Source organism: Condylura cristata, unplaced genomic scaffold, assembly GCF_000260355.1.
Source record: "Condylura cristata isolate star-nosed mole 26May11 unplaced genomic scaffold, ConCri1.0 scaffold00004, whole genome shotgun sequence".
Lineage (NCBI taxonomy): Eukaryota > Metazoa > Chordata > Mammalia > Eulipotyphla > Talpidae > Condylura > Condylura cristata.
This window is the reverse complement of record NW_004567105.1, coordinates 52,055,553-52,070,327: the sequence shown is the minus strand read 5'-3', so window position 1 is coordinate 52,070,327 and position 14,775 is coordinate 52,055,553. Positions and strand designations below refer to the sequence as shown.

The window sequence follows — 14,775 nt, the reverse complement described above, 5'->3', positions numbered from 1 at the left end:
ACCAGATTCTTTCTTGGAAGCCGTTTTAACACATGCAGGCATTTTAAAAGGCTTTGACATTGTATGAACAAGTGGCTGTCCCCAGGAAAAAACAAAGAAAGGAAGCCTCTTCTCAGGACAAGCACCTCCTGTCAACCTTTCTAGGCAACCGGCCGCTTTTTTAAGCAACGTGATGACATCACCGTGCGTCGCGCATACGCAAAGATGGTGGCGTGACCACGCCCAGGCCTGCGCTGAGACCCAGCGACGGCAAGGTAACCGGCCGCATTAACAGATTGCGCCTTCCCGGAACACCTGAACACCCCTAGGTGAGCCAAGAACGAAAGCATTAAGGCCTGAGTGATTGGTCTGTAGGATGGCAGCACGGAAGCTTGCAGCACCGGCGGGGAGGAGCTTACAGCGGGAGAACTGGGGTGATGAGGAAAGTTCCAGAGTCCTTTGGGTCTAAGCGGGGGCTGGGCGGTCAGAAGGCTGGCGATTCCTAGACGGAGCGGATCTTTCAAAAAAGGCGAATTTGCCCTGGCGGTTGTCTGAAGTGCTGATTGCACTGAGGACTTAACAGGAAATAAGTTTCCGCGGACTAACTTTTCGCAGTTTTCTTGACACTGCACTTGAAAATGGAAGGAAACCGTTCGGATTGGCCTGCAGGGATCTTAGCTGAAAAAATCTCTAAGCTACCAGTAACTGCACCTTTTAGAAACCTGCGGGCCAGCGATTGCTGTCCACGGTGCTGAGGAAAAGACAGCGCTGACTTGGGGAGGAAAACTGATGGTGGTGACATCCCAGCTCTTTGGCTGGGATCTGTGTCCTCCACTCAGTATCGGTATACTGAACGAGGAGCTCAGCTCTCTGCCAGCACTGGACATTTAGACGCTTAGCAAGCAATCAGTGTTTAATTTCATAAAATCTAGGGTAGCTGGTGTGTTTCAATCCAGAAAGGAATTTCTCTCCTTTTTCTCCTTCAGGGCAGGCACCTTCAGCTTTGGCATTAACCAGATTGCCTTCCGACTCATTCTTCAGAAAGTTCACCAGACTTCTGTACTGTCCCAGGCTCTTCAACCAAGGTGAGCTTACTTACAGTGTAAAGTGAACCATGAAATGGATTTTCTAAAACTCCCCAAGAGAGCCTGGAGCAACCAAGGCAAGGTGAAGGGTCATAATTGTATTTTCCTGCACAAGTACTCATGAAAAATACTTTACTGTTTGGAAAAGAGTACAGAACTGGGCAGTCTTCCAATAAAGGAAAGACCATGAGTTTCCAGTTGGTTTTTATATTTGTTAGCCTTTCCGTGTGTGTTTGTGCGTGCCTGCACGTGCCTGCACATGCGTCTGGAATGTGGAAGTGTTTCCTGTGTTGAATTTTATAGAGTGGAAATTTTTTCCTGTTGATTAAATAACATGTTTACTAGTCTTTATACCAGCTGCTTATTTATTTTGAATTCCAAATAAAGTTAGCATGTGAGAAAAGAGGAGAAATGTATAATATGTTGCATTTACCTGACTCATGGCATTCCTGAATGCCCACAACATATGAGAAACTATATGCATAGTGAATAAAAATATCTTCGTGCCTTCTTTCATTTTATACATTGCTACAGCTCAGTAGATTGAGGTATTACAATGATTACATGTTGCAAAGCTGAGAACATGTGGTAGATTTAACTTTAGGTATTCTTTTTATTCAGCAGAAAGCTTATAAGGCAGCTTTGATTAAACATGACTTCCTTGGTCACTCAAGAAATTCAACTCTCTAAAAGACATGAAGAAATGTAAGTTAAAAAAAATGTTAACCTAAATATATACGATTGAACTGACGTCATTAGTAAAACTGCGTACATAGAAGACCATCTGAAAGTCTATCATTTTACTTTTCTGACATGAGAGATTTAGGAATGTCACTGTCTCTGATGACTAGATTGAAAGGTTATACACTATATTTCTAATTTTTTGTCTGTAGTAACTCCATAAATTCATTGTGTCTCTCAACCTTTCCTAGGCTCCAACTTCTCTAAGTCTCCTGTCAAGACCAGTTTCAATCAGTCACAGACCCTAAACTTGATTTAATACTATTTATATTGCCCTCTTGAAATTCCTAATGATTTTTAAATAAGGAGCTTCATATTTTCCTTTTCCCCAGGCCCTGCAAAATGATATAGCCAACCCTCCACCTGTATTTGGTATTAAACATCTCCATTCTGTGTGTGGCCTCTCACATTTTCCTTTTCTTTAATTACTAGGCCTTTTTTCTTGGTATATAAAGACACTTATATTACAAAAATGACTGTTCAAAGACCTTGGTTTGTAGTTCTACCATCAAGATAGCTTACTAAAAATAATGTTTGAGGATCCCTGTAACTATCTGGGAAATGGTGAGACTTTTATGTAAACCACTTATATATTTTGTAATCATGTGACATTTTCTTAGTAATCACCTAAGAGTATCAAAAACATGCAAAATGACCATTTGACCAGTAAGACACCTTTAAGTATAATACATGTGACAAATCCTTTTGATAATTTACTTACAACTTTTTATATCTTTCTTTACTTACTGTTATACCTTGTTGTGAATTTGAATACATACACACAGCCTTTCATTCATATATGGAACCATCATCTTTCTCTTGGAAAAAGAGGAAAAAAATATTTTTATTGCTTCTTCCAACATATGGAAGTTTAGCACAATTCTAAATGTGTAACATGCGATTCAGGGGTATTGAAGTGTTAAGCAGAAGGTTTCGTATAGCAAGTTATATCAATGTATGTGTCTGGGGAGGTATATATAAGTATGTGTACAAAGGGATATGTATTACAGTTTGCATTTTCACTAAAAATTAAAACATATTTTCAACACTAAAATAATTTCAAAGGACCAGAGAGGCTAAAAAACAGAAGTATGTACTTATGGTATATATGTTAATGAAAGTAAAAATAATTTTACCCAGATTGAAGACTTATTGAGCTACCTAAGTTTTTGACAGATTAACTGGCCTTCAAAAAAGGTTGAACTTGAAGTGAGTTGCAATTAAGAAATGACTTTTCTATATTGGTTAAATAAGATTTTTTTCTTCTTACAAACTTTATATAATCTTCATTTTTTCCCCTAGAGTAACACAAAGACTAATGTTACTTCAACAAAGGGAAAATAAATTTGGAGATCAAAACAAGAGAAGGATACAAGCAGCTGAAACAGCTTTTCAAAGGAACCTTTGTCTCTTGAAGGTAAGTTTCCAAGACTTCAGTATAGACATCTTTATCCACTCTTCCAAAGAAGTTTTTGGTGAATTTCATAATTGATTTATATATATTTTCTCTGAGTAGTAAGATCATTTATAAACAGAAGTTCCTAAACCCTACATATAAACTCATCTTAATTGAGTAAATACCCTACAGATTCTCAGGTTTTTTTAAATAAAAATTGAAGTTTGTTTAGTTTTAAATCAACTAGAGACCACAACTACAAAAGGAATTGAAGGTCACCTTTGTGTGAAAAGAAATACAAGACATAACTTTTCATCTTGTATCTTCTTTTATTTGTAATGTGATCCTAAAATATCACAAAGTACCTATAATATATTTAGCCCCAACTCAACACTGATTAACCACATACAGACTAGACCAATCTAAATTTTGCCCTAATGGGACCCCAGTCAACACATATAATTCCTACATATTGTAACAGATTTCCCAGGTCTCTCTAGCTGGTGATGGAGGAGGTGGTCAAAGTGTATGATTGCGCAGGGCCTCACCATTTGGTCAATGCGCCCATTTGTAGTAAAATCATATGTGCAACATTTTTGGCTGCTTGCTATACTTTGCTTCCAGAATTGCATGGCTTCATCCATAATTAAAACCCTAAAGTTTGCTTCCATTGAAGCTTCCAAGAGATCCTATGACTAAAACATTTGGTAGTAAGGCTATATTATTTAAGTTATAAAGAAGTGTTTTCAGTTTTTTATTGTTAAATATTTTCATCGATAAGCATGATATAGTTATCTTCTGTCCTCACTAGAGGATAAAGGAAGAGGAAAATTCAGTTATCTTCTCAGCTTCTGGCAGTTTGATCCACAGTAATTTAAGTCACAGCCATAGTGCTACCAAAGCATTCTATATTGCCATATGTCTTACTTGCCCAATGGTGTTTGCAATATTTATTTTAAAATGGAAATATATAGGATAATCTGGAATTTGCTGTGAAAAGTCAGAAAAACTAAATGAGAAGGCCTGGTTGCTACATACCTGCAGCAAATGATATGACATTTGGGTTTTCAAACAGCTTTCTTTTAATAAGCAAGTGTTTGATGAATGCCCAGAGTTCCTACTATTGAGCTAGTTATGGGCAGAAAGTAGAGATGACAAAGTAAGTATAAACCAGAGTTCCTGACCAAGAGCTCACAGCATTAGTTAATGACAGAAAATGTTCACGTGCAAAATATTTGACCTTCTGATCAAACATTGAATTAAGTGGAATACTCAGAACTATAGCAGTAAATGGCAATAAATATTTGATAGCTAGAATGTTCAAGATGACTCAGAAAAGAAGTTAAGCTCAAGTTGTGGTTGTTTAGGCAGAAGGTAAGGCATTTCATTGAATTCTTACAGAAGAGCCAAGGCCAGAAGAACAAATGTTCCTATTAAGGGTTATGGAACAGTGAGCTAACTAGCTTGGGAAGTCACAGTAAACAAGTCACAGGACCAAATAAAGAGAGACCTGATATGTAAGACACTATAGTACCACAAGTGTCTGAGCAAACAAAGGCAGACTTATATAAGAAACAGATGAGTGGGTACTAAAAAGAAACTAATTTGCTATTTAGATGCAAGGTGATCTCAAGAATAAAGAGGCTGAAGTCAAGGAGCGTAGCTAAGAAATCAGTTTCATATCTAGCAGGAAGATGTTGAACCTGGTTTCATAGTCATGCGAAAACACTGATAATGAAATACCATACCTCCTCCATCTCATCCATCTAGAATATTCTTACATATTTCTTTTCAGTTCTTTAATAGACATTTATTGAGCACCTACTACACCCCAAATACAGTGCTTACTCTTGGGGAAGTGGTCTCTTCGCTCTTTTTTTTTTTTTTTAAATAAAGATTGCTTGAATAATTGCACATGGAATTTTTCTTATCCTGCTTTCCTACATATTTTAAGGTTTGGCAATAATTTGAATGGCTCTACCATTAAAGTTATGGTGAAAGTAAAATAAAAATTTTAGCTGTGAAGGACTTTAAAAAACAGATTAGATTGAATTTTCATTTAAAATTTTTTGACATAATTTTTGTTTTCAAAGATGTAAAATATATAAAAGTGAACCCACTTTGGCTCAAAGTCCTACCCATTCAGTTTCCCTCCTTACTCTGCTGTGGCTCTAGGGAACTGTGCAAACCTTTGCTTAGAGTTAATCCCTTAATTTAGAAATGAGGAAACAAAAGGTAACTGCTCCCGATGCCTCATGTCAAGGATAGGTTAAGTTACATCAGGATATGTATGTAAGCACAAAACACACTTTTAATTTATCCCATTAACAGTTGGAAGCATTCCTAGAAAAATAGTAACAAAATATGACCTTGATCACATTCTTAGATTTTATTTAGATGTTCCAATTATTCCCCAAATGTAATAAGCTTTAACATTTGGAAAAGGCAACACTAGCATTTTAAAATATGATTATACTTAGAAAAGTCAAAATTCTTTTAAAATAAGTATGTTATGAATTAAGGAAAAAGTCGAGAAAAAAAAACAACAGCAACCATATATAGAGCTAAGATACAGGAATTATATTCACATTAGCAATAAAATTATGAACTATTTGGGAATGATCTTTAGGGTGTGAAGAACTGCTATAAAAGACAAACATTATACTTCACTGGAATATTTAAGGAGGAATTTAAAATGTAGACTATTAATTTTCTAAAGTCAGTTGCCGTAACAGTAACATCCCCCCCCCCTTACAAATTGCATCAAACCAAGTGAAAGTCTCTAAATATATTTGGGAAAACAGACTAGAAAAAAATATTAAAAGGGAACAAAAAGGAAGAAATTGAGCTCAAAGATTCAAACATACTAGTAAAGAATGGCTATAAATATAAAACTGAAGAAAATTTGCATTGTCTGTTCAGTCAATACCTATTATAAAAGACAGTGCACTTTGAAAACAAATTATTTTCCTCCTTCATATTACTTGATTTTAAATGCCTTTAAAAACATAAATACATGGCGCAACACGTTAGGACACAGCACTGCAAGCTAGCCACAGCTGCATTAATGCAATTTCGATTGCCGCCCGGAGGTGACCCACATGGTGCATCAGACCTTTCCTGACCTGCCTGCTGCTCCCCTCAGCAGTGTACATTGTTGATCTGCCTGTTCTGCTCCCCACTCTGTCTCTGGGGAATCCTCTCACTGCTTCTGCACCTCTGGCCTGTACCCCAGTTCTGTATCAATAAATAAATATTTTAAATTACAAAAATGTAATGCTAAAAAAATTAAAATATAAATACAATTGGTATGGATATAGAAGACTAAGGATTTTGTTTCTACAAATCCTTAATTATAAATCTCTTTCTCCCACCTCTTTCCCCACAAAATTTAGTTTTACATAAAAAAGGAGGTAATGTGGTAATAAACATCATCTCATGACAAACACTCCAGGGTGAGAAAGAGGAGGAGAATGCTACAGCAGATCAGAGCTAGACGGAGCTTCCCCTGCAGAGCGGCCTGTAAGTCTCCAGGCTTCCCTTGGACAGCACAACTGTCAATCTGTCAGTTTGTAGGAATTATGGGGAACAGAGGAAAATGCTAACTGATATCTCACAGAAGTAATTAGTAATATCCAGACTGGAAAGCTCTACGGAACAAATACCCAATACCTTTATCAAATTGAGGAGGAAAAGGAACAAAACAGGCAGGGAGAGTTTTTACAGATTTAAGAGCTGTCTCAACCAGCTACAGTGCTGAATTATATTTGTTTAATAAGGATCCAAATTTAAAAAAGTGTTTTTAAATTAGTCAGGGAATCTGAGTTCTGATTGGATAATGGGGAATTACTCAAGTTGATAAGTAATGTGATTTTGCTTAAAATAGTCCTTATCTTTTAATGAAACACACTGAAATACACAGCTGAATGTACACAAGAAACAATATGACACCTGAGCCTCAAAATTTTTGAGGGATTGTGAATGCAGGTAAGGAGTACAGGTGAAAAGAGGTTCACTGTGCTTTGACACTGATTCTAGGTGATATACACATGGAAATAATATTCTCCTATTTCGTCTGCTACAAAGGTTTGGCATTTTCCATAACAGTTAAACATGTTCCAATGGGAATGCCTTGGCCTAAACTTTGTACCATGGCAGTATTCAGCAGTCTACGTCCTGATTAGAAAAGATGGAATATATCAGAGCTCACAAAATGTTTCTCCTCTCTCCCTACCCACACCCCTCACTGCCAACCTCCCAGTATATTAACCACTTGCCTTTGATATACAGACATATAGACTGAACCCAACTCTGTCAAGTCTAGTTTTTAATCTTTGACTATGCTAAAGGGATTAAAAAAATTAAGATACTGAAGTATAAGGTAGAGAATCTTTGGCACAAAACTTACTGTGAGGAGGAAAGAGGGAGACGTGGCCCTGTGGGTCACTGGCCACTGCAGGTGCCCAGTGGTTGAAGGCTGTGTCTAGTGACCAGCTGTTAAATATATTGTGAGCCACATATGTAATTAAAATGTTCTATTAAACACTTAGTAAAGCAGGAAGAAATAGATCAATTTAATAATATTTTACTTAATAAAACATTAAAATAAATTTGAATGTAATTGCGACAATGTGAGTAAATATTTATGCTATTTTTTCTCTAGTCTTCAAAATTTAATGTGTATATTCTACCTGTAGCACATCTTAATTTGGGCCAGTCAAATTCCAAGTGCCTAAAAGCCATGAAACAAATGGCTATTGCATTAAATTAACAGTTCAGATTTAGACAACTGATAAGATTCAGGTTTAGTGTTTTTGGGGAAAACACTTCCTGGTTTTCTCTCTTCTTGGAATATTAGCTATCATGGATGATCTCTGCCTGGGTATATTCATTAGGAGATACAAAAAGTGATTATCAGATTCTTTTATTCCTTCTTATTCAACTTTCCCTCAACTTTCCCTCATTATTTGGTTATACTGAAATGCATTTCATATATGAAACAGTATTTTTCATACTTGGTTCCTTCTCATTTTCAAGACAGATTGTTCACTGAGAGGATACATGAGGACTTTTGAATGTTGCTTTTTTTTTTTTAAGTATATCTGGCATTTGAAATGTTTAATACATTCTACTTTTTATCTTATTTATGCTCAAATTGTCCTCCCTCTGATGTGCTTAACAATCTTTGTTTTCCTTTCATTGTGGTATAATGAAATCTTTATGGTTCATCAAATGAATTTGCTCTCCAATCTTAGAATTGGTCATTGCTCCAAGGAGGCCTAGATGCTTTTGGTAGGAGCTATTGAATCATCAATTTAGACACTAATACTTTTTTTTTAAGATTCATTTATTTATGCATACAGAACCGGGGTACATGCCAGAAGTGCAGGAGCAGTCAGAGACTTCACCAGAGACAGAGTGGGGAGCAGAACAGGCTGACTGACAAAGTACACTGCTGAGGGGAGCAGCGGGTGGGTCAGAGAGGTCTGCCAGGCCATGTCACCTCTGAGCTGGAGATCGAACTTACAGTGAAGTGGCTGCGGATTGCTTGCAATGCTGTTCCACCAGGGAGGGCCAAAGCACAGTGGTGATGATTGTAAATTTTTTTTGAAACATAAAAACATTAAGAGATCCTGATAGTAATTCTAGTGTAATTAAAATATTGCAGGATTTGTAACTTTGAATCATTGATCTTTTACTTCTAACCTTTTTCTCAAACCAGAGTCTCAGTTCCCAAAGAATTTTCCAATAAGAATGTCATTACTTACTTCATCCTGTGTTACAAGTCACCACTAGCACCCATAAAATCACTACTAAGAACGGTTTTAGTTAAGATACTTTCACAGTGATGCCCTTACCACAATGAATGCTCAGACTTTTACAGCCACTCATTGATACACCTCTTCATGCAGTTATATTACCAACTAGATGGCAGGTTTGTTTCATTTAGTTTTCAATTTTTAGAGATGCTTTTTTAAAAAAATTTGTTTTATGACTAATGTTAAATGGCCTACTGGCATATCTTTAAATCAACATTAATAAGATATAATCAGGTGTCTCATCTCTCTTCCTTTTTTCTCTTTTCTCCATCTACCCTTGAGTACTTTTTTTTTTATAAGTTTTTTGTTTATATTCAGAAAACATTAACCTTATAGTGACCATAATCATTTATTCACTTAGTGATTATTTAAGTGCCTGGTACATGCCCTGCACTTTATTGTTAGATTCTTGGCTATAACTAAAACAAACAAACAAAAAAACACATTTAGAAGTATTAGAATTTAACTGCTACAGAAGGCCTGGTTCACATTACAGCACTTTTTCAGTCAGGTCAAGGAACTCACACATGTAATGTGGCTATTCATTATTACTTTTTAATTAGAGAAAAACCATGTTTAGTAGTTTAAGAAAACTAAGCAATGCATGTTAGGTATGGATTAAAGTAAATGAGGCCTAGCCCAGGTGTGAGTCACAGTTTGCACTTGGTAAGAGTTGGTGCATAAGTAAGTTGAAGAATAAGGCCACATCATTGGGCATGACATGGAAAGGCTTGGAGGAGGCATCCTGAGAAAACTGTGGAGCATTGGATTATTTTTTAAAGATAGAATAACAAGAGTTGAAGATATAAAGGCTATAGCATGGATTTCTGGGAGAACAGAATTTAATATTTATCCTCACTACCTCCAGAGGAACATTAGCATAGTTTTATAAGAAAGTAAAGACTAGAAGTTAGCCACAGCCCAAGCAATAGCTGAAGCTAGAGAGAGATAATCTTGGAGAAAGAAAAAGTAGAAGGACTAGGACAGATGTCACAATCTTACAAAACCCACACTTAGGATTAAGGAGGGAAAAAGGAGCCAAATAAGGAGAAAGAGAAGTAGGAGTCACGGAGATAAGCAAAACATCTAAGAAACTGGAAATATCACTTAAGCTGAGGAAGAAGTCTTTGGCGGGGTGATAATCCCTTGTTGCAACGCTACAGAGATGACAGTCAAGTTACTAACCGTAGGCCTACTTCACTAGGCCATGTATCCTTACTTATGTCTGTTCCTTCATTTGAAAATCTGCCTTCCTTTATTCTCTGGCCTTTAAAAAAATGTTGATAATTTTGTTGCACCTAGAATCTTCTGCAAACGATAACTTTGTTAAGTGTTCTTAAAGTAATGAAATAATTGGGCCTGTGTGTTTGATTCTAAAAGAATAAACTAATTTTTCCAGGGCTTTGTAAAATCTCAGTGTAATCACAGAAGAGCAAGCCTCTGTATCAGCACTGAAAGCTCTGTAGCTTGTAGCTGAGCTGTCAATTTCTCGTATGGGTTAGACATGCTAATAGATGGGCTTTTTATCCCTAAATTGATGTTTTTCCCCTTCAAATCACCTTCCCCTAGACAGCAGGTGCATGAATGGTTGTGCAACTTTGGGGAGTCCCTTTAGGGAATTTCCTGTTTTTCCCTTTTACATTTCACACCCATCCCTTGCTCCCGCCGCTACCATCTGCTATATCTTTTCTCCTGTTCAGCACTGGCTTCTTCACACCCCACTCCCACGCCCTTTTCCATCTCTCTCCGTCTGTCCAACAGCCCTGTACTTAGATTGCTCCAGTGCTTGTGCATGGATCAAAGAACTTTCTCTTTTCTATCAACTCACTAAGCTCAAAGAAGAGAAAATTTGCACAGCCTTCCACCGATGCCTCTTTAAACTTCACATAAAACAGACAATATACGTGCTGATGAGTGGGGCTGTTTATTAAGCAGGGTTCTACTGTTTCGGTAGTGACAGAACTCTACTTCTCTGGACATTTTTTTTATCCATATATTAAGGTACAATCTTTACCAGGGTCTATTATAAGTTTCATTGCTATGTTTCTGTAACGGTAAGAGAAAATATACACATCTACAAGTTAAACTAAAGTTAAAGCTCGGTGCTAGAATGCCATCAACTGAATGATACACCATTTAGCCACAAAGTTGTCACTGAAATTAACTTAGAAATCCAGTACAGAAAATCTAGATAGTATAGTGAAAAGGTTTTTGTCACCTAGTACTGAGGTACCTCATTGATCTCCCTAAATGTATGCAGTATTGTGTAAACATAAATGGTAAAATGGAATCTTGAACAAGATGTAACGGGTGCGCTAATAGACTATTTGCATGATCTGAGAGACAAACTCTAAGATTAGTACGAGTCTGAGTGTCTGCTTTTAAAATCTGAGTATTTGACTCTTATCCATCCAACTGTTTTTAGATGATTTTAGTAGTCCTCTGAGCAGTTTTAGAGGAAGTTCTTTGCAGAATTATTGGCATTTACTAGCAATTTAAAATGAAAAGGCAGAACTTAGAAGTACCACCCTCCCACACCTTGTAGTTTAAAATGAGAAATCCTGTAATACTTGAAATCGGTTAATTAAGCAATGACTGGTATTCCTGCCATGGAGCCCCTCCATCATTCCAAACTACATATCATTCCAAACTACATATCCAGAGAAGTGTTGAGGCAAGAGATCTAGAATACAGATATTATTGTTACAGTGATATTTTATGTATGCTATTTAAATACACAGGCTTATTCAATGCTGATATTTGTTAACAGGACATAGAAACAGCAGAAAAGTCTCTCCAGGCCAAGATTAACCCTCTTCTACCACCGGAGGTTATTTCTCTTGAGGTGAGAATCTTAAGGAACAAATGTTAAGGAAGAGGTTATCTTTTAGTAGGGTATTGTAAGTTAATGGATGATTATATGTAATTCCCAGATTTGATCAAGAAAAAAGGATAAAAAATGTCTATAGTACCATGTTTTATAAGTAATAGGTAATTGATGTAAGTTGAAGTAAAAATTTTATGAAGATCCTTGGTCTTTTATAAGTCATTTACAGACAACCCTGTTAAACCGTAACAGACAATATGCACTAAATTTTAGAATGACAGCATGCTTAACCGAAATGTTTTTCTGTTGGCTGATAGAAGTAGCAATTAAGTCCCTTCACCAAAAATTCAACCAGTGCTCTTTAAATGCCTACTGTCCTGTGGTATAGTGTGGTTTTTGTTGGTTTTATTTTACCCAATTCAAGAACAGACTGGGAAAATGCTAATAAATATTAGCCATATCTGGTATAGGAATGCATTTGTAAGGAAAGGGACTTTACTGCAGCAGAATAGCTTGATTATGTCCTTTTTCAAATGCAGTTTTTCTTGCTGCTCATCTAGGGGTCTGAATAGACTCAGAATTGAAGGTGAGATTTGGCCCCTATTTTCTGTGTCATCTAGAGTAATAAGAAAAGGCAATGAACAAGGATAGAAAAAAATCTCTAGTGCAAAGTTTCGCCTTGTGTATATCTTTTTCTTTGTTGAATTCTCCAATCCCCTACCCTGTCCCAAGCAGGGCCTGCACAATAGGGGTTAATCCAGCCGTGAATGCTGGAAAAACTCCCAACCACAGGCCTCAGTTGGTATTTTTTTCTTAGCTAGTCTTGCACAGCAGGATGGCTCTTATTTTAAGTATGGCTGGCTATTTCTCAAATCACATGCACAATTGTATAAATAAGTAGAATCCCTTACCATTTCCAACTACAAAACCCATCAGTCTTTGTAATGCTCAGAGTGAATAATTTTGTGTTCCTAAAGCTGCCTGTTTGTCTGAAAATCCCCAAAATTATATTGATGGTGTTGATCAATGTAAAGTGTCTTCCTGTGACATGGTACTTTAATGGTTTAGTTTTCTTAGGCCTCCTTAGGGCATTCACCCAAAAAACCATCAAAGCTCAGAGACAATGTAGCTATTGCAAGAAGTCCTAAAGGTTTTGGACTACTAGAGTCAGGCCAAGTATAGGGTCTCAATTTCCAATTTATTGAATTAAAATATATTACTTTTTCAGGCTACATTAAAAATCTGGGAAGAAATTATAATTTTTAATATAAATAGATCTTCAAAAAATAAAGTGAATGCATGTTTTTTTTTGTTTTTCCATAAAATTTAAGATATCTACCTGAGCACTATCCTGTAGCATATTGTATTTCATTGACTGATCTTATCCCAGGTTAAGTCTTTTGATGTTAGTTCGAAAGCAGTTGTTCATACTTAGTCATTTGACATAATTTCAGTATGGGCAATCATTTGGTATGGAATTTGGAACAGTCAACAAGAACATTTAATAATTGTGTAGCCACAAAGTATACTACTGGTAATAATCACAAGGTCTGCCACAAGAGGGCGTGTAAAATCACAATAAAATTCTAAAACCTGTAATTCTGCCAGGGTCTGGTTTTACTGAGAAATTTGAAAATTAACACTAGTAAGTAGCCAGATTTTTTTCTAAAATTAACATAAAATATTCTGTAGAGGAAGTGCATTCCACGTATATGTGTGTGTGTGTGTATACATGCACAAACACACTTAAGTGAATAAACATTTAGACTATTATGAAGAGCCAAGTTCAATTGCTTGATATGCTTTTTTACTTTTGGATGTTGTTTTTTTTTTTCCAGACTCTTTACTGGGCATCAATAGAAGAATATATTCCCAAATGGGAACAGTTTCTTTTAGGAAGAACACCATATCCTATTGGTGCAGAGAATCAAAATGAAGCAAAAAATATTGTTCAAAATAAAGCACAGCAGTAACTTCTCATGCTATTTCAAAAAACCAGTTTTATAAAATCGGTACTTTAAGGAACACACAGGTCACTTCAGAAATTTGAGAAACTGAGTAGATTTATATTGTCTCATGACCTCACGATGACAATGAAGATAACAAGAAGCTACTGGAATGTCTCAGGGTTATCACTTAACTGGTACCTACTACCATTTCCAGGTCATGAATCTTCTTTCCACAATACCCATGGCAGTATTTGAAACTAATATTGAAAAGTGGATGGCTGGTTAAATAAATTAGGAAATGAGTGTTGTGTGTTTTTAAAAACAGTTGTTTTCTAGACATTTTATCATGGAGACAAAGCTAACAATCACATCATGCTCACTGTTACAGACTCTTTAAAAACTGGTTTATATAATCCTATTTATCAGAAAAATATGTTCACATATCTTGTGTCTTGTAAATAATCAAATCTCTAAAAATCAGTAAGAAGGCTAAACTTCAAAGCATTTTTGATAAAGAGACATTTGGGGAGGGCTCAAAACTGGTTCTGAAGCTGGATACCGATTAGAGCTGGGAATGGTTACTGCATGTTATTTATTTAAGTACTTGGTTATTTAAGTACTGCCAACCCTTTGCAAATAATTCTTTCCCTATCTTTAAACTTCCCTCCCCCTTCTGTTTTCACTTTTTCTGAAACAGCTGTCACTCAGAAAGCTTTAGGTCCCAACCATAAGTTCTTGGTGATTCCTCACTTCACCACTGCTTGAGCACATGACAATTTCTATAATTATAGAGGAATTTCCTGCTAGTAAGAGGAGTCTACACTACACTTAAAGATTTTACATTTCAGAATGGTTTGTTTTTCATTGAAGACAATAGTACAAGCCAAAAAACAAATATTGAGACATATATTATGTTGTTAAGTTCCTGTAAACTACCATCTTGGAAATATCCAATTGAGTGGGTGTTGGTGTGGATAAC

The 14,775-nt window shown here is 36.2% G+C and overlaps 1 protein-coding gene across 2 annotated transcripts; it reads left to right on the top strand.

The window, feature by feature from the left end:
- Positions 1-205: 205 nt before the first annotated feature.
- Positions 206-14,099, top strand: LOC101620757 (chromosome unknown open reading frame, human C3orf14). Of its 2 annotated transcripts, none has more exons than XM_004676017.2 (6): positions 206-308; positions 966-1,064; positions 1,689-1,769; positions 3,108-3,222; positions 11,791-11,865; positions 13,686-14,099. In XM_004676017.2, exons 3-6 carry the CDS (start codon positions 1,717-1,719, stop codon positions 13,818-13,820), a joined length of 378 nt encoding a protein of 125 aa, XP_004676074.1. In that variant the 5' UTR covers positions 206-308; positions 966-1,064; positions 1,689-1,716; the 3' UTR covers positions 13,821-14,099. The 2 variants fall into 2 exon arrangements, with proteins under 2 accessions (XP_004676074.1, XP_012576150.1); XM_012720696.1 differs by having other exon boundaries at positions 1,686-1,769.
- Positions 14,100-14,775: the final 676 nt, after the last annotated feature.

Coding starts and splice junctions, on each gene's coding strand:
- LOC101620757 (XM_004676017.2), top strand. CDS start 1,717: ATGACTTCCTTGGTCACTCAAGAAATTCAACTCTCTAAAAGACATGAA. Junction 1,770..3,107: donor TCTAAAAGACATGAAGAAAT/GTAAGTTAAAAA, acceptor TTTTTCCCCTAG/AGTAACACAAAGACTAATGT. Junction 3,223..11,790: donor GGAACCTTTGTCTCTTGAAG/GTAAGTTTCCAA, acceptor ATTTGTTAACAG/GACATAGAAACAGCAGAAAA.